We start from the raw sequence: 23,330 nt of genomic DNA, 5'->3' as shown, positions 1-23,330 counted from the left end.
AGCCATTCATGGGGAGAAAAAAGGTGGTCAAGCAAAGTTTACCATTTAAAATAATTAAACTATTTATTTTCATATATTTTAAATTCATAAGGTATTATATACATCTACAAAGGTGATAAAATTGCACAGAAGTATATACAATACACGAATATGTGCATATAAAACTGGTAAAACCTGAATAAGGTCTGCAGACTATACCAATGTCAGTGTCCTGGTTTTGATAGTTCTATGACATGGTACCATTAGAGGAAGCTTGATGAAGGGTACATGTAACCTTTCTGTATTATTTTTGCAACTTCCTGTGAATCTACAATTATTTCAGAATAAAAGGTTCAGTTAAAAGACTCATAAGGCAAACAAAAGAAATTTCTGTTAAATGATGTTTATGCCAAAATGAGATTTAATTTTTCCAAAGGTAGGTTCAGGAGATTTAATTGATTTTTTTTAAGTTTATTTTTTTGAGTAATCCCTGCACCCATTGTGGGGTTCAAACTCATGACCCTGAGATCAAGAATTACATGCTTTTCCAACTGAGGCAGTCAGTAGCCCTGATTTAATTGATTTTGATTAATATGTACGATATAAAAAATTTACAATATCGAATAGTAAGGCTATTAAAACCATAAATCAAAATACTATGAATAAGAATATAACCTAAGATACAGTTTTATAAGAGGCTTTAAAATTTTTTCTTATGGAATAACATCAAACTGTAATGTGAACCTAGCAATCATTATGTACTTGCATTGGTTTCTTGATCTCTTTCTTTGATCTATGCAAGCATTAAAATGTTTTCTTAAGTAAATTTTAAAAGTTTTTAAATTTATATTTATTGAGAGAGAGAGCACGAGCAGGGGACAGGCAGAGATGGGGGGGGGGGGGGGGCGGAGAGAGAATCCCAAAAAGGCTCTGCACCATCAGCTCAGAGCCTATTGTGGGGCTGGAACCCATGAAGTGTGAGATCATGACCTGAGTGGAAACTAAGAGCCAGATGCCAACTGACTGAGCCACCAAAGCACCCAAAATGTTTTTATAACTAAGATGGAAGAATGGACTTTATCCTTTCAGTGTGAAATGTGCTTGTTTTTTAAATTTATTTTTATTTATTTTAATGTTTGTTTATTTTTGAGAGAGAGACAGAGTGTGAGTGGGGAAGGGGTAGAGAGAGAGAGGGACACAGAATCTGAAGCAGAGCTGGATATGGGGCTCAAACTCAGAAACCACGAGACCATGACCTAAGCCGAAGTCTGACGCTTAACCCACTGATCCACCCAGGCACCCCAAACATGTGATTGTTTTGTTGTGCTGCACAAATATACAATTCTGTTTTAGATTTAAGCACACATGGATTTTATTTTCCAATGAAATGCGGTGGTTTTTATCCTCATTCTTGTTGCTTGTTAAATAAGAAAAAGCTTCTTCACACATATAAGAAGTTAAAAAGTATCAACAAAATGTGTATTGTTCATTGCAGGATATTCTTCTTTCTCAGAAATCTAGAACTCATCTAGCAGCAGAACAGTAAATCTCATCCTGAGTATACTATCTTACAGCACTGAGTTCTTACTCATCTTTCCAAGTGAAGTTGTTAGACTGAGAAGATTCAGAGAAAAGATCCCTCACCTAGTGATACACTTGAGTTTATTATTTTTTTTCTAAGTTTGTTTATTTTGAGAGAGAAAGCACAAGCAGGGGAAGGGCAGAGAGAAGGGAGGATAGAGGATCCTAAGTGGGCTCTGTGCTGACAGCAGAGGGCCCGATGTGGGGCTCAAACTCAGGAACTGTGAGATCATGACTTGAGTCAAAGTTGAATGCTTAACCGACTGAGCCACCCAGGTGCCCCTACACTTGGCGTTTAAAGGAAGGGAGAATTACTAGTAAATCTTGTCCTGTAGTTTTTCCAGGTGGCTTTCTGTTAAACTTGAAATTTACTGATCTTCCTCACTCTCAGCAAATAGAAGTGGAAACATTTTTAAGATTTTCTTTTGCAGTAGATTTTATTCAAAGATTATTTTCTTTTAAATCCACTTATTCTCTTTACATGTTTTTATTTAGCAAATGACAAGAATATTATAAAATATATAGTAAGAAATAATTTAAAATTAATATTTTATAATACCTATCCTAGAGTTGACAACCAAGCTAGCTGGTTCTCACTCTGGTTTAACTTAAGATACCGGTGCTCCTGGAGTAGTTGGGAATCTTGTTATTTTCTGACATTCTTGTTAACTTGCTAACATGTTAGGCTAACTACCAGTTTTTTGGACATTTCTTGTTGCTTTTTGTACCTACACCTAATTATATTTTGGGGGCACTAAGGGACGTGTGAAACTGCTATTGCTGGCATTCTTGCATATGTTCGTCATCTTTTCTTGCTTTATGAAAATGGAATGAAAAATACTACAAAATCTTAAGCTAAAGGTGTCTTTTTGAGGTTCAGGCATCCATGCTATGACAGACTGCTAACCATATGACTCTTTATCAGAGTATTTCTTTGCACCATAATTTATATATCTTTTGTTTGTTTAGATTAAGAATTTTAAGTGCAGTCCTTTCTGGAGGCCAGGAAACAGTTGTCAAGGTCCTTTCCTGCCTCATACTCTAAAACCTTTAATGACGCTGCCATACTAATGACTTCCTGATCAAAATCTTCCTCTTGTTAAATCAAGAAAAGCATTCTTTGTACCTAGTGAAATGTAATTATAGTTAAATTATACCTCTTTGGAGTTTTTTTTTTTTTTTTACTTAGATTAAAACAAGCAGAAAGTAATTTCAGAGAATATTTTAATCACAAGAATCTATGATAGTATTTACAGGGACTATTTGTAAACTAAGTAGGGAAGGACAGTGAATACAAAAGGCCTTGCATTTTACTTATAGCTGAGTAAACTCCCTTATAAAAACTTTAGAATCATATACTGTTAAACCTGGAAAGAATGTATGTATGTATGTATGTATGTATGTATGTATTTATTTATTTATTTATTTATTTTAGAGAAAGGGCGAACAAGCAGGAGAGAGGAGCAGAGGGAGAGAGAGAATCTTAAGATCTTTTTTTTTTTTAATTTTTTAAATGTTTTTTTAATTTATTTTTGAGACAGAGAGAGACAGAGCATGAGCAGGGGAGAGGCAGACACAGAATCCGAAGCAGGCTCCAGGCTCTGAGTTGTCAGCACAGAGCCTGACGTGGGGCTCGAACTCACAGACTGTGAGATCATGACCTGAGCTGAAGTCAGATGCTCAACCAACTGAGCCACCCAGGCGCCCCAAGATTATTTTCTAAAGTACCACTCCAGTCATGTGGCTTCTGGTTAACAGCATTGATGGTTGTTTAATACTGCATATTGTCTGTGCCTACAGATTTTTTTTTCTTAATTCCTGTATGACCTCAAGTCCTTTACTATTCTCATTTTTTCCCAACCAGAAAATGGGGCGTTTGTACAAGTGTGATTATCTGTAATCTCTAAGGCACAGTTGAAACTATGAATGGAATTTATTTTGTAAGGTCCATAACTGAATCTCTTCACTCCTTTTATTTTTTTAAAAATGATTTTTAAAATTTGTATTTATTTACTTAGAGCAGGCATGTACAGGTAGGGAAGAGAGAGAATCTCAAGCAGACTCCATGCTGTCATTGCAAAGCCTGATGTAGGGTTCAAACTTGTGAACTGTGAAATCATGGCCTGAGCTGAAATTAAGAGTTGGACTTACAACTGACTAAGCCACCCAGGCACCCCTCTTCACTCCTTTTTAGAGCTGACCTAAAAACAAAACAAAACCAAAAAAAACCCAAAACACATTTATTGTTGCCCAAACTAAAGATGAATAACATGAATATATAAAGAAAAGAATTAGCTGAAATAGTGGGGATCTCTTACTAGTCAGATTTATCCAGAACCAAGCACTTAACATTAGCTATTTGGTGATTTAAATGAGAGGATGTATGAATAATACATAAAAATGTAGAGAAAAATCTGTAGTTTTCTTTAGCAAATTTTGTGTAAGGTTTTCTGTATATGTGTAATGCCTTTAGAAAGAATTTATATAATCACTTTGTTCTGAAGAACATAGTATATGTAATAATGAAAGGAATCGGAAATGATATCATATATTTTGTATATATCTTCCATATAAAGTTGTTACAATCCTAGATTTTTTTTTACCAGTCTAGCTAATTATTTAAAATCTTTTATGTTTTCACTTCTCTCATGTTTCATTTTCTTGTTGTAAAATAAAAGATGGTTTTTAGATTTTTATCAGCTATAAAATATGAGGATCGTATGTAATAGCAGATGTTCATAGTTAGAGATCTTCATATGATAGTTATTTTAGGGGTGACTGGGTGGTTCAGTGGGTTAGGCATCCAACTCTTGGTTTCAACTCAGCTCATGATCTCACAGTTTAGGAGTTTAAGCCCTGCATTGGGCTCTTCACTGACAGTGTGGAGCCTGTTTGGGATTCTCTCTCCCAATCTCTCTGCCTTTCTCTCTCTCTCAAAAATAAAACAAATTTAAAACATTTTTTAAAAAATGATAAGTATTTTACTTGAATATGATGCTCTTGTTGGTTAAGATTCACACATTTTTACCTTGATTTATAATTTTGTCCTCTCTTCTCCTAAGATCTTAGTGGTTCGATAGCATCCCCAGATGTCAAATTAAACCTTGGTGGAGATTTTATTAAAGAATCTACAGCTACTACATTTCTGAGACAAAGAGGATATGGCTGGCTTTTGGAAGTGGAAGATGACGATCCTGAAGATAACAAGCCACTCTTGTATGTAGAAATAGTAATATGTATTTTTTGACTTTTAGAACTAGTCTGTGGGATTATTGTATTCTTTCATGTTATTTAAAGACAAATATGGAAAATCTTAACCTTTTTGATGTAAGGTTCTAGCTGTTTTTCAATTTTACTAATAATTGGAAATATTGAAATAATGGGAGAATATTTTTAACCTAATGAATGGCTAAAATTGAATGAATTATGGTTCTGTCTCTCTCACACACACACACACACACAAACACACACATGTATACTCCAAATGTTAGGGCTTACTTGGGCCTATAACTATCTCAAGTAAACATGCAGTTTAAGTAAAAAAGCAGGGTGCTTGCTGTGGAAATTCAGTTTAAGGCAAATTAAAACTTCCAAAAAGGTTATCACTCTAAAATCTTTCCCATATAGAAATTCTAGAGCTACCACTAGAAGGACTACAGAGAGTCTTTCACTTTCTTCATGGTACTTGAAATTTTTTAAGTGATTATCATTTGCAAAAAAAGTAAAGAATTTAACAACTTGAGAAGGAACCTGTAGCTCTGTAAAATTGAGGCATTATCAAGTTAATCTCTGTAATTACTAGTAGATTAAGTGCTGAAACATTCTGTTTCTTAATATACCATATTTCATCAAATTTAAGACAATAGATTTTAAGATGCAGTTATTTTATGTTTATCAATAAGAAGGAAAAATTATGTAAGACAGTATAAAGCTAAGATATCCAAGGGCTATCTTCTTAGTGTAAGAATAGATGAGAAAAAACCCACCACACATAAAGAGGCAGCAAGGATGTTTGCTTATCTCAAATTGGCAATGGGTGGGGTATTGGAAGAAAAATTTTCCCTGAGAATGGAAACCCCACACCACATCATATAGGATTGCAGTCTGAATTATTAATATAGTCAAGAAGGGCTCAAGCAGAAGATTTTAAAGTTGTCCCAAAGTAGTAGTTCCTCCAGTAGACTGGCAAATGGAAAGGAGGATCTTGGAAGCTCTTCGCTTCCCTCCAGGCTAAGGGAAGATACCAGCAATTGTGATAAGCATCCCAATTTTAGAGATGTTGAAATGTTGAAAATGTACTATCTTGGGAATGCAAGCTGGTGCAGCCACTCTGGAAAACAGTATGGAGGTTCCTCAAAAAACTAAAAATAGAACTACCCTGTGACCCAGCAATTGCACTACTTAGCATTTATCCAAGGGATACAGTTGTGTTGTCTCGAAGGGACACATGCATCCCCATGTTTATAGCAGCACCATCAATAATAGCCAAAGTATGGAAAGAGCCCAAATGTCCCTCGATGGATGAATGGATAAAGAAGATTTGGTATATATATGTACAATGGAGTATTACTCAGCCATCAAAAAGGATGAAATCTTGCCATTTGCAACTATGTGGATGGAACTGGAGGGTGTTATGCTAAATGAAATTAGTCAGAGAAAGACAAAAATCATATGACTTCACTCATATGAGGACTTTAAGAGACAAAACAGGGGCGCCTGAGTGGCTCAGTCGGTTAAGCGGCCAACATCGGCTCAGGTCATGATCTTGCAGTCCGTGAGTTTGAGCCCCACGTCGGGCTCTGTGCTGACAGCTCAGAGCCTGGAGCCTGTTTCAGATTCTGTGTCTTCCTCTCTCTGACCCTCCCCTGTTCATGCTCTGTCTCTCCCTGTCTCAGAAATAAATAAAATGTTAAAAAAAAAATTAAAAAAAAAGACAAAACAGATGAACTTAAGGGAAGGGAAACAAAAATAATATAAAACTAGGGAGGGGGACAAAACAGAAGAGACTCATAAATATGGAGAACAAACTGAGGGTTCCTGGAGGGGTGGGGGGGGGGATGGGCTAAATGGGTAAGAGGCAGTAAGGAATCTACTCCTGAAATCATTGTTGTGCTATATGCTAACTAATTTGGATGTAAAATTTAAAAAAGAAAAAAGAAAATAAAATAAAAAAAAAGAAAATGTAATATCTGTGGAATCTGTGAAATACAGTACTTCAGATGTAATGCTTTGTTGACCTATGGAGACAACACCGTCATATTTAAACTTTTCTTAAATTATGTTGCAGCTGAGTATTTAGAAGTGTGTGTCTTTTAAGAACTTTTATTTTATATTATAGGGAGGAATTGGATATTGATCTAAAGGATATTTACTACAAAATCCGGTGTGTTCTGATGCCAATGCCATCACTTGGTTTTAATAGACAAGTGGTGAGAGACAATCCTGACTTTTGGGGCCCTCTGGCTGTTGTTCTTTTCTTTTCCATGATATCATTATATGGACAGTTTAGGGTAAGTATATCTTACTTTATACAAAATGAAATATTTTAAGAGGTTTGAAAGTAAAAATAGCCAAATATTAAGGGTAATGCTACGTTATGTTTGAGAAATGCTTTACTTAATACCCATTATTTCTGTATTGTTCATCTCTAGAACTCTTCTTAATTAAATAAGCAGGGAGTACCTTAGATTAATGCTTTCCATACTTTTACATCATCATTCACATAGAAAGTATTAGTATTTGGCAACTGGGGTTAATAGATGGGACTACTCTCAGCTGAGCAGAAGTGAATAGTGACTAGAAGTGACCAAAGAGCTGCCCTTGCCTTTTATGATTTTCCCCGCGGGATGAAGGGTTTAAAACACAATATTCATAATGTGTTCTTACCTTTTATTCATTTTTTAAAATAAATATTTTAGGGGTACCTTGCTGGCTTTGTTGGTGGAACATGTGACTCTTGATCTTGGGGTCATAAGTTTGAGCCCCACATTGCCTAGAGTTTACTTGAAAAATTATTTTAATAAATAATGACAAGGATTCCAACAGTATTTGTTTTTATATAATACTTTGTTCTACTCTCGGGGGCTTTATCTTTATTATCAAAATACAACATACACACATCACTCCTTAATTCCTAGTTTAAGGCGTTAGAGGAATAAAAAATAACTTCATCACAAAATGATTCGGAAATGAATTCACTTCTCGTTGCTTCTATAACAAATTTCCACAAGTTTTGTGGTTTAAAACAGTAAAAATTTATGCTTTTATAGTTCTGGAAGTCAGAAATCCAAAATAAGTTCGAAGGAGCTAAGATTAAAATGTCAGGAGGGCTGGTCCTGTCTAGACTCCAGGGCACATTCTTTTGATTGCCTCTTCCCACTCCAGAGGCTGTCAGTGTTCCTTGATTTCTGACAGCATTACTACAATCTCTGTTATCATGGTCACATTAACTTCTTCTCTACAGTAGTCAAAACTCCCTCTGCCTCCTTTTATTAAGGACAGTTGTGATTACATTTAGTTCTCATCTGGATAATCCAGAATAATCTCCCAATAGCAAGATCCTTACTAATATTTACCTTAGATCAGTAGTTTATATCATGTATTCTGTTGGAAGTGTAAGGTGAATTGAAGAAGTTGAGTGGGGACGCTGGTCGACTACCTACCACTAATCATTCATCTAGAGCATCTCTAATTTTATCTATTTTGTATAATCTTTGATTTGAACAAAGGGTTTTATTTTTTTTATTTTTTTTTAAACGTTTATTTTATTTTTGAGACAGAGAGAGACAGAGCATGAACGGGGGAGGGTCAGAGAGAGAGGGAGACACAGAATCGGAAGCAGGCTCCAGGCTCTGAGCTGTCAGCACAGAGCCCGACGCGGGGCTTGAACTCACGGACCGCGAGATCATGACCTGAGCCGAAGTCAGCCACTTAACCAACTGAGCCACCCAGGCGCCCCTGAGCAAAGGGTTTTAAAGCTTAAAACAGATTACTACCTCCATATAATGTTGGTCAATTTGGTTTTGCTTGATATTTTCTCATGACTAGATTGGGGTCATAAATTTTTAGCAAGAATACTACTTTGTGCCCACCTCAGTATACTATCAAGGAGTATGTGATATGAGTATCTTTTTTTTTCAAGTTTATGTATTTGGAGAGAGAGAGAGCATGTGAAAAGGGGAGGAGCAGAGAGAGAGAGGGGAAGAGAGAATCTCAAGCAGACTTCATGCTTTCAGTGCAGAGCCTGACGTGGGGTTCAATCCCATGAACCATGAAGTCATGACTTGAGCTGAGATCAAAAGTCAGATGCTGAAACAACTGAGCCACTCAGGCACCCCTTGATATATCTTATTACTGGTGCTGTTAACATTGGTCGCTTGGTTAGGTGATGAGGTGGTGTGTGCCTAAATCCTCCACTGTAAAGTTGCTGTTTTCCCTTTTTTAAAAAAATAATTTTTTAAATGTTTTATTCATTTTTGAGAGAGAGAGCCCAGAGCATGAGCGGGGGAGGGGCAGAGACAGAGGGAGACATAGAATCCGAAGCATGCTCCAGGCTCCGAGCTGTCAGCACAGAGCCCAACATGGGGCCTGAACTCACGAACTGTGAGATTATAATCTCAGCCAAAGTCAGATGCTCAATTGACTGAGCCACCCAGGCGTCCCTACTTTTTTTAATTAATAAATATCTTGTAGACATACTTGATGACTATGCAGACATTGTGTTTCTCATCAAACGTTAGCCCACTAATTTTAGTATCTACAGATGGATCTTGCATGCAGCAATTATTACTATTGTTTACTGAATGGTAGTTTTCTGTTTTCCTCATTCCTTCCACATGTGTTAATTGGTATTCTGTATGGAGCAGCTATCCCTTCTTTACCATTGCTTAATCATTGATTGATTGATTTATGTAGTATGGAACCATGAATATTTTTTTTTTCTGGATTATCATCCAGTGCTATTGTCACTTATTTTATTGCTGAGGTTATCCCTGCTTTAGCCAATGAGAGCTTCTTTAGGTTAGCTTCTGTGTCCTTTAGACATATTCCCATCCTTTTTTTGAACATTTCCTTTCCTTCTAATTCTACAGAGTGTTCTGGGCTCATCTTTTATCTTCCGTGCTCCATCCCTAGAATCAATTACTTATCAAAGGAATCCTCATCCTTTTATCAGGGAATGATATTTAGAAACCAGGATCTGGGCAATAATTGTGCTTATTTTGCTTTTGGGGCTTCGTTATCTCTAGAACCTCGAAGCAGATGAAACTTAGAAGTGGAGGCATGTATCATTATTATATTGTCTCAGGAGTTAAAATTGTCTGAAAGTCTTCCACATTCCATCACTTAGATACATATGTAATTAATGTAAATTTTAAAGATCTCCCAAGAGGATCTATAACTTCTTTTGGTGATGAATCTTCCTTGCAAGATGCTGTAAACCAGAGGTTTACAAAGTAAACACTTTGTTCTTTTTTTTGCATTAATATTTTATAATAGATCTTGAAATACTGAGATTTCCTTAGGCAATTGAACATTGCTAAATTTTCAGTTTGGATGTAAAATTGTATTAACACATTGCATTCTTACTAGGTTTTGGAAAGATAACTGGGAATTCAAACTCTATAACCTGAAATTGGAAACACCAAGCTGTCTTGTATTAGAAGAGAATTGACTTCCTGGGAAATTAATCAATTTTTTGGTACAAAGTTATTAATTGCATGAATTTTTTTTCCCTTAAGGTGGTCTCATGGATTATAACTATTTGGATATTTGGTTCCCTAACAATTTTCTTACTGGCCAGAGTTCTTGGTGGAGAAGTAAGTGGTTAATTTTGAAAATAGCCTTTGTTTTTTATCATAAGCTTTATTTTTGGTATTGTAGATATCATCAGTAGCTATATATTCATCATAACTATTTCTTGTCGTGGAATTGCTTTTAAGTTATGCTACTTCCTTTAAGATGATCAGCATGTTAGTATTGTGCATGCTCAATAAATGTTACAAGAAAGGAAGATGAAAGAAAAGATCCCATACCACTCATAAGTAATTTACAGCTTTTCAGAGAAGCATATAATTTATTCTCTAGTACAGCAGTTCTCAAACTTTTTGGTCTCAGGTCCCAAAGAGATGTCTTTATGTGGGTTATATTTATCAATACTTACCATGTTAGAAATTAAAATAAAAATTTTAAATATATATTTTTGTTCATTTAAAAGTAAAGCCAAATACATTTTAACATAAATAACATGTTTTGTAGCAAAAAAATCTTTTTCAAAACAAAAAAGTGATGAGTGGCATTATTTTACATTTGTGTAAGTAGCTTTAATATCTGGCTTAGTGGAGGCTGGATTCTCCTATCTGCTTTCTGCATTCAGTCTGTTCTGATAACATTGTTTTGGTTAAAGTATATGAAAAAAATAAGGCCTTAAACAGATATTTAATTGGAAACGGAAGAGTTTTATTTTATGTATTTATTTATTTTTTTTTTTTTAATTTTTTTTTCAACGTTTATTTATTTTTGGGACAGAGAGAGACAGAGCATGAACGGGGGAGGGGCAGAGAGAGAGGAAGACACAGAATCAGAAACAGGCTCCAGGCTCTGAGCCATCAGCCTAGAGCCCGACGCGGGGCTCGAACTCACAGACCGCGAGATCGTGACCTGGCTGAAGTCGGGCGCTTAACCGACTGCGCCACCCAGGCGCCCCTTATGTATTTATTTTTAATAAATGTTTATTTTTGAGAGAGAGGGAAAGATGGTGAGTGGGGGAGATGCAGAGAAAGAGGGAGACATGGAATCCCAAGCAGGATACACCCTGTCAGTGCAGAGCCTGATGTGGGGCTCGAACTCACAAACCGTGCGATCGTGACCTGAGTCAAGATCCAGAGTCAGACGCTGGCGCCCAGGAAAGGAAGAGTATTTTAGTAGCTTTTTCAGATGATTGTGGCTATTCTTCTCTGATCCTACACCGACGTTCAACAAGTAGTATTTTCTTAAAGGTTTGTTGCAATAAGGAATCTCAAACCCTTTTAATGAACTTTTCATATTCTGTCTCATTAAAAATCACTTTGGGTGAATCTTTTTACCCATGCATGATCATTTGGAAAATACTGGTTCACTGGGTTTTGCTGATCTTCTAAATGTTGACACATCTTACTGTACACTAACAGAAAATCACATTCTTTAATATCACCTCCTATCTCATCAGAAATGTGTGTTAGAAAACTGTTAATCTTACAGTGGTAGACACAACTTTTCCAAAATTCTAATTTTTGCTTAAGGATAGAATTTTGTCGGGGCACCTGCGTGGCTCAGTCAGTTAGGCATCTGACTTAGTTTTGGCTCAAGTCATGATCTCATAGTTCATGGGATCAAGCCCCGCATCAGGCTCTGCACTAACAGTGCAGAGCCTGCTTAGGATTCTTTTTCTCCCTCTCTTTGCCCCTCTCCTGCTCACGCTCTCTCTCTCTCTCAAAATAAATAAATAAACATTAACAGGGAGGGGAAGAAGGAAGGGAAAGAAGGGAAGGGAAGAAGGAAAGGAAAGAAGGGAAGGGAAGAAAAGAATAGAAAAGAAAAGAAATGAAATTGTTTTGACCTTCCATTCTTCTGGAAGAGTTGCTGGGACCCTCAGGATCCCATTAGCCACACCTTTAGAATTGCTACCCCATTAAATAAGACTTTGTGAATTACTTTAAACCTAGGAATTCTGACAGTTTATTCTTTTTTTTTTTTCCTAGTAGTTTATTCTGTGGAGAGAGTAAAGCAGAGGGGATGCCAGGCAGAGAAGTGATTCAGTGTACTAAATGAGATTGATTGCTAAATGTAGAGATCTTGAGCTCTTTTGTCACATTTGGTAGAAAGATCTGCCGTGTTACTTAGCTCTTGTTTATCTGCTTTCCAGCTTCCAAAATTATGTTGCTGTTGTCCCATCTTCTGTTCTTCTGTTTAAGCCTCTTTTTTGAAGAAAATTCTATTATTAATGAAATAAAACATTGTATTTTGTGATATAGAATATATAGTTATCTATACACCATGCAGGCCACAAAGAATTATATGAAAATACCATCATTCATAAAGTGTCACAACTGACAATTACTATAAAGATGAGGAAATAACTTTCATCAAACTTTATTTTCTCCAAAACTATACAGTTATCTTATACAAAATAATACTTTGATTCTTGTAAATGGCTTTTTTGTCATTACACTTATTCTCTTTATTTCATGTGTCTGATCTAAACTTACAGAGTTTAGGATCAGGCTTTTGTTGCTGGTTCTTTTGATAGTGTTATTTTTTTTTCCTGTTTTATTCATGATTTCATGTATACATTGGGGCTTACATTACTGACAATAGTGTAAGGTATGTGAGTAATGAGAATGAACTTGATCTGCATTATCTGTGTTCTGAGAATGCTCAGGGGTTTCATCCAGAGCTCACTGAGCCTTTAGTTATCACTTCTTGTGGTGAGTGCTGAGGTGTGCCTTCATATTTATACATTTTTAATGTGTCACTTAGGGATCAGTTCTCCTTTCCCTAGTGAGCAACCTATATGGCCTCTATGTATTTTTCTGCTACTTAGTTTCTCCCAGGCATGTGCAGTGTTCTCAAAATGCATGATCATTTTGTGGTTTAGTTTCCATTTTTTATGCCTCTTTTAAAAAAAAGTTTTTCCCCTTTTAGTATAGTTTCAAGAGGGAATGATACTAGATATATGTGCTCAATCCATTATCTTAACCTAAAACCCTTAAATAAATTTAGAATAACATTTATCTGTGAAACTTTTTCACTCTGCATATGGAAATATAAAATAATTCTAATGGAGATTTAAAATTATATTTGTTCACATATTATTTGTTATGTTTTAACACAATGCCATGTAATATTTATATGAAAAAAGATATCACTAAATGCTTTGATAATTTGGAATTGTTGATGTAGGAGTTAAGAGACCTGGATCTTAATTTGAACTCTTTTCTCCTACCAACTTTGCTTTCCTGAACAAAGCACTTTGTCTCTCTAAAAATCAGTTTCTTCATAATGGAGGCAGTAATACCTACTTAAAGGATTGTTGCTGCATTTGATCTGTCTTGATCTATCATAGAGCTTGACACACAGTAGCCACTAAAAAATATTTTTTCCTTCAGTCTCTTCTTCCTGCCCTCCCTTCCCTTTTAGTCTGCAATTACCACATGTAGCTTTCTAGACCTTGAATTTTTTGCTTGAATTAAGATGGTTGTGATCCCTTTAAGTAATCCTTCTGGGGTGCCTGGGTGAGTTAAACCTCCAACTCTTGATTTTGGCTTAGGTCATGATCTCATGGTTTGTGGGTCCCAGCCCCACATTGGGCTGCTGTACAGACAGCAGAACCTGCTTGGGATTCTCTGTCTCCCTCTCTCTATGCCTTTCCCTGCTTGTGCTCTCTCTCTCTCTCTCTCAAAATAAATGAATAAAAAAATTTAAAATAAAAATAATCCTTCTACAACTTTAAGGAAAGTAGTGACAAAGTATACTGTAGTTGTAGTGAAGATAATTGGATATATAAGTCTCAAAAGAGAGAAGGCTTGAAATGTAGATTTGGGTATCAGAAAATTGATGATAATTGAAACAGTAGTAGATTGATAAGACTGTAGGAACATAGTGGGTTATATGATAATTTGAAATATAAGGCATATGATACTTCATGATTTCTTTTTTTTTTTAAGATTTATCTTTTTAGAGAGAGAGCACGAGCTGGGGAGGAAAGGGTTGGGGGCAGGGAGAGAGAGAGAGAGAGAGAGAAGAGAGAAGAGAGAAGAGAGAGAGAGAGAGAGAGAGAGAGAGAGAGATTCCTAAGCAGCCTCCACATTCAGCGCAGAGCCCAGTGTAGGGTGTGATCCCATGACTCTGGGATTATGACCTGAGCGGAAATCAAGAGCCAGGTGCTCAACCAACTGAACCACCCAGATGCCCTGAATACTTGTTGATTTCTTCTTAAATCTCACATTTATGAAAGTACAACAATGAATATGTGATGTTCAATAGTAATTAAAATAATTTACCTTGATTTCTATGATATTTATTTAAAATTTTGAAAATTCACAGGTTGCATATGGCCAAGTTCTTGGAGTTATAGGATATTCACTACTTCCTCTCATTGTTATAGCCCCTATACTTCTGGTGGTTGGATCATTTGAAGTGGTATCTACACTTATAAAAGTAAGTAGTGTATATCATAAAAATTAACTATTTTCCAATAACAAAAGTATACTAGTTCTCTGCCTCAGAATATTGTAGTCTGTACCTATCAAACATTTGTGTTTGGAACAGTGATCTTAGTCATTGATTGTGTTTCTTTTATTTTCTCATTTTAATCACCAGAAATTATAATGTATGTCTAGAGAGGAGTAAAGAACAAAGAGCAAATCAGGGTACAGGATATTACACTCAGATAAATTTTTTACTAAAAAAAAAATTTTTTTTTAACGTTTATTTATTTTTGAGACAGAGAGAGACAAAGCATGAACAGGGGAGGGGCAGAGAGAGAGGGAGACACAGAATCTGAAACAGGCTCCAGGCTCTGAGCTGTCAGCACAGAGCCCGATGCGGGGCTCGAACTCATGGACCGTGAGATCATAACCTGAGCTGAAGTCAGACGCTTAACCGACCAAGCCACCCAGGCACCCCTCAGATAAATTTTTTAATGTTGAATTTTTCTTCTCTGTGTTTGTTTGTTTGTTTGTTTGTTTTTGGTCTTTTCCATAACCTTTATTTATTTTTATTTATTTTTATTTATTGTTTAATTTACATCCAAGTTAGTTAGCATATGGTGCAACAATGATTTCAGGAGTAGATTCCTTAATGCCCCTTACCAATTTAGACCATCCTCTCTCCTGCAATCCCTCCAGCAACCCTCTGTTCTCTGTATTTGAGTCTTTTATGTTTTGTGTCCCTCCCTGTTTTTATATTATTTTTGCTTCCCTTCCCTTATGCTCATCTGTTTTGTATCTTAAATTCCTCATATGAGTGAGGTCCTACAATATTTGTGTTTCTCTGACTAATTTTACTTTGCATAATACCCTCTAGTTCCATCCCCGTAGCTGCAAATGCCTCTTCTCTGTGTTTATAATACAACTTCATAGGACTTAGATTTTGTGGATGACTTATATTTAAGATTTTACCAGACATTTATTTAATAACTGGTACTCCTATTTGAATAATAACTCCCTTATCAAATATGAAAGACATGGTTGTAATAAATTGGCTTTTCTATGTTGCAGAGATCAGCACTTCTTTATGCTGTGTTAAATTTACATTAACATAAATGCATCTTAAACATTTACTGATAATATTAAGTATTAATAAGTAGTAAGATAACCTAAATTTTGAATAACTTTGGGAAATAAATGCTTAGCACATGTATTTATATTACACAATGAATGTAATTTTTTTTCTTTATGAGAAAATATAGAACTTTTATCTTTTTTTTTTAATGTTTATTTTTGAGAGAATGTGAGCAGGGGCAGAGGAGGGGCAGAGAGCCACTTGAAGTGGGCTCCAGTCTCCGTGCTGTCAGCACAGAGCCTGTTGCGGGGCTTGAATTCAATGAACCGTGAGATCGTGACCTGAGCCGAAGTCAGACGCTTAACTGACTGAGCCACCTAGGTGCCCCAAAAATACAGAACTTCTTAAGACTACCACTTTCAGAACTGCCATTATGTAGCCTTCACATTAAAGCATTTGTTTTTAAGTACAGCCAATTAATTTTTATGACATTTGGTTTTATTTAAAGTCCCTTACTAATTCTAATATATGGGAGAAAAGATTCCTTTTAGAATTGGTTAACTACAGGGTAATAATGAGATATAAGTATTAGGTATTGAGAAGAGTAGAGATTTTGGAACCAATTAGTTCTAAATTCGAATTCTGGTTCTTCCACTTATTTGCTACCCGCTTGGGGCGATACCTTTTCTTATCCTCCTCTGCAAATTGGGAATCTTGACAACTGTTTTTTAGGGTTCATTATCAAAATGGTAAAGTATTTATGCTTGGCACAGAGAAGACACTCAATTAGTAGTTGTTATTACAAATATTATAAAAGAATATTTTGAGAACATCTTTGTATATTAGAACTACTTGATCACTTTAGAGACCAAGTACCAGATCATTCTTCTCTCTGCCTTCTAATCCTGAAATCTTTTTTTTTTAATTGGCATTATCAGCACTTAATTTAAAAGTCTTACAGTACAGAAGCTAGCCCCATTGCTGACATGTAATTATCTAGCTTTAGTGAACATACCACTTTACTGAATCATTCAGGATCTTTCTTGTTTGTGTGTTGTTTTAACTTGGGTTAAAGCCTGTTTGAATACTTCTAAGACTACTCCCAAAATTGCTAAAACTGTGTGTCTTCTGGTCACTTTTAGTAATCAAGTTCAATTGAAAGTTGGTGTTTAGCATTCTTTATGCAATTTATGAATGTATTATTATGAACCAGAAAGTCTTTTGTCATTAAAATTTTAGAATACAATTGTTTTAAACTTCAGATTTTTCTTTCCCCAGTTTTTTTTTCCTAATTGTTTAATCTTCTGTTTGTAGTGAGCCATTGTATGTTTGTTTCCAAGTCCAAGATTTATGGAGAAATATGTTGCAAAACTCTTATCATTTAAATCTCATTAGAATACAGTTTAATCTACAAGCATTATTTTTTTAACATTAAATCTCTGTAATTCTTACCAATCTTTAACTATTTACTTATAACAAAAAAAAAATGTATGACATACAAATGCAATTTGATCATAATCTTATTTCATATATTTCCCTATACTTTTCTGAAAGTCTAAAATATTTTGTAGCTTTTTGTTTTAGTTTAAAAAGAACAGTAGAAAACCGGACCATCTCAAATACATTTTCAGACTGTCGGTATTTATTTTTGACCTCTCTACCAGTGGTTCTCAAGGACGATTTTGCCTCCCAAGGACATTTGGCAATGTCTGGAGACATACGGGGTGTCACAAACGATGTTGGGAGTGGAATCTTACTAGTATGTCATGGGTCGAGGGCAGGGATTCTGCTAAAAATCCTGTCATGCACAGGTCAGCTTCCCATAACAATTATCCAGCTCCAAAATGTCAGTAGTACAAGGTTGAGATATCCTGCCCTGTGCCAAGTCCTTTTCTGTCATAGTTTCTCTGATTTCTACCCTTGAAGTTCTTCCTTTAATTTTATTCTATAAAATGCTGTTTGCAACTACACCAGTAAGTGTTCTATAAGTTTCCAGTGGAAATAACTTAAAATTTGGTACACGTATAATCTGAAAACCACAGTACATTGTATTTAATTAAACTCTTGTAAATAATTAAACTGTTATTTTTTTCTCCTTTTTATTTAACCCCATACTTTTACCTATTTCTGGGAAAATGCTGTTCTATTTCATAAACATTGTGTAAAATTTTCGCTTAGTCTGTTTTCCTACTTCTTAGAAGAAAAAACAGGAAAAAGTTTACTTTATAATGAAATTAATTTTCTTTCAGCACATTTCTTTCAGTTGGCCAAATTTCTTTCAGTTAGCCAAAACTTGCCTTATCTTAAATCACCAGGGACACTGTTAAAAAGACTAATTAACAAAACCCTTCCCTGATTTTGATTTAGCAAGCTAGAGTGAATCCCCGGATTCTCTTTAATAGGCACTCCGAATCATTCCTAGGATTAGACAAGTGTGATAACAAAAGGCTTCATTTGCATACGTCAAGGAACAAAGCAAGGATAAACATTCTTAATAATAATCTTAAACATTAAGTTTTACTGTTTACCACAATTGGTTGTCAGGGTTGTTTTAAGAAACTATTGTGAATGTTATTTTACGGTCTGATACCCAGAATGTTAATTGACTTGCTAATATGCTGCCTTTTGTCTTTTTTGTTTGTTTTTTTAAAGCTGTTTGGTGTGTTTTGGGCTGCCTACAGTGCTGCTTCATTGTTAGTGGGTGAAGAATTCAAGACCAAAAAGCCTCTCCTGATTTATCCAATCTTTTTACTATACATTTATTTTTTGTCCTTATATACTGGGGTGTGATCTAAGTCATATATGAGTAGAAAAAGACATGTTACATTTGTGTGTGTAGGCTGGGAACTCTTGCTAAGGGGATTGAAGAAATCCTGTTGCTGGTAAAATTTTACATGTTCCACATGTAAAGGCAGGTTGAAAGTCTTTTTAAAACAACATTTTTTTGTATTTAATTATTTGCAGTTATCTGGATTTTTTTTTTGGTCAGAATTCTGAATTCTGTTTGATTCTTCATATTCCAGTGAATAAAGTTTAAAAGCATTGTGTTTTTAAGATTGTGTCAATATTCACCTAAAAACTTGTGCCAAAAGCACCTGGAATGGTAATTATATTTCATTCAAAGGGTAAATATGGCAGCATCCTAATAATCTAAAAGCGCAATTTTTTCTTTAAAGGGTTTTCTCCTGCATTGCAGATCCTGTAGATATATATTTATATTTATACGTATATATTTATGAAATTATACTTTTTATTCACAAAATATATTTCTGAATAGCCTAAAAATTGAGATATTTTCAATCTGATGCTTAACCTTTCTTTAATTTGGCCATTAATCTTTTATTTATAAATTCAGATTTGTTTTTTAAATTGTGTATAATTTTAAAAATCTCATACATGCTTCAGTATGTCCTTGTTAAGAGTCCTAATAACAACTAAAACTAATTTTTTAACAGTTGCTGCTGTAGATTTGGTTTGCTTGGGTATGCTTTGAAAAACTATTTTTGAATGCCTAAATACCTGATTTCAATTTATGTTTATCTTTCTGACCAAAGGAGCAGGAGGTATAATGGATATGGCATTATTAAAATTGTCAATATGTAGAGAAATAGTAATATTTATAGCATCAGAAATATTTTTAAGTGGTACTCCTAAGTCATAAAAGTTGCTGGAAAGAGACCTTTAAAATCTTGTGGTCTTGAATAATGTTATATGAAGTAGAAAAAAATAAAATGCTTCCCAGCTGTGTGTTTTGTTTTATAACACCTTGTCCTGTATTACTAAACAAGTATCAGGTACTCTAACAAATGTACAATATTTGCTAAGGGAAATATTAAGAAATTTTAGTGAAATTTTTGTTGCAAATTATTTCATATACCCTGGTGTATACTTTAGTTAATATAACTTTGTAAAGTAGATTAAATATTTTATTTATGTCCATAAAACAGCAAATGCCTGGTAACTATCAGCAAATTATATTATCCTTTCTGGTCTCAGCTGGAAGAGTTAACTGCTGTCCTCAATATGATACCATTCCTTTAACAACTTTATGCATCAGGAAATATCTAGCAACTCTGAAGCAAGTCTTCACAGTACCAAACCCATCTCTCCTCCTTTCACTAAAAAACAAAGGGAAAAAAAAAAAAAAAAGGAAAAATTTACTTTAAGCTACAGGAAAAGGGTGGAGCTATCTTTGAGCCAGAGTAATGTGAAGATTACATATGCTAATTTTTAAAAACAAGCTTAGGACAATAGATTGAAGCACCAGAGGGACAGAATTTCTGGAACCTAAAATAATATGAAGTTGTGAGGAAGGATCAATAGCTACAGAAGTAGCAACTGTAAAATACACATTTGTCACACATAAGAAATTCCTGAGGTCACTACTTTGTTACAGTCAATTATTATATTTGATATTCATAGTGTTGACCCTGAATCTTCCCCCAAGAAGTTTGGGGGTTGGTCCCAGGGGGTAGAATTTTACTAAGCAGTACATTAAACCATTTTGGGACCCATTCTATCAAAAACTGGTTTAATTTTTTTAACCTATCAGTTCTTTAAGATGTGAATGAAAAGTTTACATATTGTATTGTGTTTATTCCCTAATGATGAAGATAAAATGAGGTATTGATGTTCTAAAAAGGTGTTTAAAAATAACAACATTTAATCATGAGAACTTCCGCTCTTTAGGGTATATGTAGGTACTATTTATCATGTTTCAAGATCAACCAACATACTCATGGGCTAATGAGCAAAGTAGTTAAAACAGATTGTCAGTTTGGAAATGTAATTTGTAAATTTGTACAAGAGACATTACTGCTAACAATGATAAGCTGACCGTGATAATGTCCTTTCCTTGAATTTTTATATAATAATATTTTCTAAGTCATACTGATTTTAAATCATGATTCCAACTTAATTATTAGTTCATTAGTATTTTTAAAACAGAACTCGCCAGATAGTCTCTTCTAGTTGTGTGTGTGCGTGTATGTGTGTTTTCAGTTGTAGCAATTGTCATGAATGTTAATCCTCAAAAGGAGAATTATGAGTAAATTATATTTACTTATATTTCAAATTGATTGTAAAATAATTGAAATTTGGATTAAAAATCAAAATCTCTTTATAATTTTCATTGTATTAGAAAACAGTTTAGGAAGATTTGTAAAGTTTTATGAACCATTATTAAACTTGCTTATTTCCAAGGTCTGTAAGACAGTTTTATATAATGGTGTGTGTTTCCAAAAAATTCCCCAAATATTAAAATGCTAATATAGAGTTCTAAATTAGTGAAAATTCACATTGACTGAAAATAATGAGGTAGATATTTTTGTTTATTGTTTAAAATTCAGTCAATTTATTTTTTAAAATTACATTGTACTTAAACATTGAATAAAATAATGCTTCTACAACCTAATAAAAACAGAATATTTTTCATATTGAGCAAAACTAATTGAATATTTTAAGATGATTGTTATTTATTTATCTTTTACATTTTTATGCATATTTTAGCCAGTTTTAGGCTTTAGGAAATTGTGACACATTTTTAAGTTTTGTTATAATGTCTTCCATGCAATTCTTTTTTTTTTTTCTTCTTCTTTTTTTATAGTGAACAAGTTGGGTTTTTTGTTTTGTTCTTTGCAGCAAAGGATGACAACACACGTCATAGGCTTGTATTAATGTAATTCTTTCTGGTTGCATGGCATGGCAGTCTGAAATAAGTCTTGATAGAACTAAAAATCACCCTCAGCGATTCTCTGCTCTGATAACATAAAATAATAGTGTTATTTTATTTTATTTATTTATTTTTTTGAGACAGAGCATGAGCAGGGGAGGGGCAGAGAGAGAGGGAGACACAGAATCTGAAGCAGGCTCCGGGCTCTGAGCCTTCAGCACAGAGACTGACACGGGGCTCGAACTCACGGACTGTGAGATCATGACCTGAGCTGAAGTCAGACGCTTAACCGACTGAGCTACCCAGGCGCCCCAAAATAATAGTGTTTTGTCACCACCTTTCATAAATGGTTCTTGAAGGGAACCCTTGTGTTAACATCTTCCCTTTCACTACATTTTAATTTCCCTTTAGAAACTGAATTACAGATGCTTTATTTCTCATTTGTGTACTTTCCTAACAGTAGTCTGTATGTTTGAGAATCTGTTGCCACTTTGTAAATAAATCCCAAAATAAGATTTTGACCTTAATAATGCTAGACAGTCTTCTATCTCTGAACTTCAAATCATGATATCTTCTGAAGAAAGTTCCACTTGTGATTATATTTTCTTTGTAACAAACTGGTATACATTTTAGACCCTACCTTTTCTCTATGGAGTGTAGTGGTCTGAAATTCAGAAATGAGAATATTCCCTGTTGAAGGCATATTATTAAGCATGAAGCTTAAGGTTAGATTTCTCATTTGAAATTCTTTTGATATGCTGAGGTTGCATCTTGCAGGTTAATTAAAGGAAAGAATGTCAGGATGATTAAGATGGCATCAGTAAAATAATACCCAATTTTTCATTTTTGTGTTGGTAGTAACCGTAGTTTCAGCTTTTCTTATTTTATGCAAAATATCCATGCGTTTTTACTTTGAAAATATGTGTAGTTTGCAAGTGCTTGAAAAAAATTCCTTAAACATCCCTTGTAGCTAGTTCAGTGGTATATTTGTGCTATCACTGAGATTTTTTAAAAGTTAGATATTGGTATGAAAAAATATTTTTATAAAGTATTTTGAACTTGTAATTAGAGCATGTGAAGGTTATTAGTATAGTAGAGAAGTAAACTTTGCTATTTGTAATAATTTTCTTAACTCTCGGAATATAAGTAGATTAGGTTTATCGAGAACAGATACCTTGGTTTTTCTATAATAGTTGCCACTGAGCAATTTTTATCAAATACAAATGGATTGCTGCTATTCACATAATAAGTCCTCGTTGTTGAAGGTAAATGATTGAAACTATGTATTTTTGCTTGATTTTATAATGACCCTACTCACTTTTGTGGTATTAATCAGTTGCTATGTGAAGTATTACTTAAATAGGATGCACCATGTGATAAGGAAACACTCCATATGTTTTGTAATCCTTATACAGAATTATTTTCTCTTAACTCTTATTCATGATGATGGGCCTAGGTGCTAAGTCCCTCATATTCAATCTTCTTTGCCCCATGGGACTTAGGAAAATCTTTTGCCTAATAAAAATTTATTTTCAAAGGATGGTACTGGTGGTGGTCCCAAGAATGAAACATTCAAAAGAAATGGCATTTGAACTGGGTACCCTGAATATGAAGAGATAATAGATATCAATCAGGTATTTATTGCCCCCTCTGTATGTGCTGGGTACTGTGGTAGGTACAAGGATACAGTGGTATGCAAAAACCACACATGCACACCCTAACTTTAATGAGCCAGTATTTTTGGAGAGAGAGTTTCACAAATTGTAAAACAATTGCAACAAATAGAGAAATAAGAACTGTAGGTCTGTGGTAGCAAGAGAATGTATAATAGAAGAATTAG

The 23,330-nt window shown here is 34.6% G+C and overlaps 1 protein-coding gene across 1 annotated transcript in view; it reads left to right on the top strand.

Annotated features, from left to right (window-relative positions):
* The window catches only part of YIPF4 (Yip1 domain family member 4), a 31,040-nt gene extending 11,459 nt beyond the window's left edge, over nt 1-19,581 (top strand). The window contains exons 2-6 of the mRNA XM_047853254.1: nt 4,623-4,776; nt 6,899-7,070; nt 10,299-10,376; nt 14,641-14,754; nt 18,472-19,581. Coding sequence (XP_047709210.1) covers nt 4,623-4,776; nt 6,899-7,070; nt 10,299-10,376; nt 14,641-14,754; nt 18,472-18,609 — 656 coding nt within the window. The 3' untranslated portion in view covers nt 18,610-19,581. The remainder of the gene's footprint in view (nt 1-4,622; nt 4,777-6,898; nt 7,071-10,298; nt 10,377-14,640; nt 14,755-18,471) is intronic.
* Nucleotides 19,582-23,330: the final 3,749 nt, after the last annotated feature.

Source organism: Prionailurus viverrinus, chromosome A3 (genome assembly GCF_022837055.1).
Source record: "Prionailurus viverrinus isolate Anna chromosome A3, UM_Priviv_1.0, whole genome shotgun sequence".
Lineage (NCBI taxonomy): Eukaryota > Metazoa > Chordata > Mammalia > Carnivora > Felidae > Prionailurus > Prionailurus viverrinus.
Note: the sequence above shows the minus strand (reverse complement) of the source record. Positions and strands in the feature narration are given on the sequence as shown.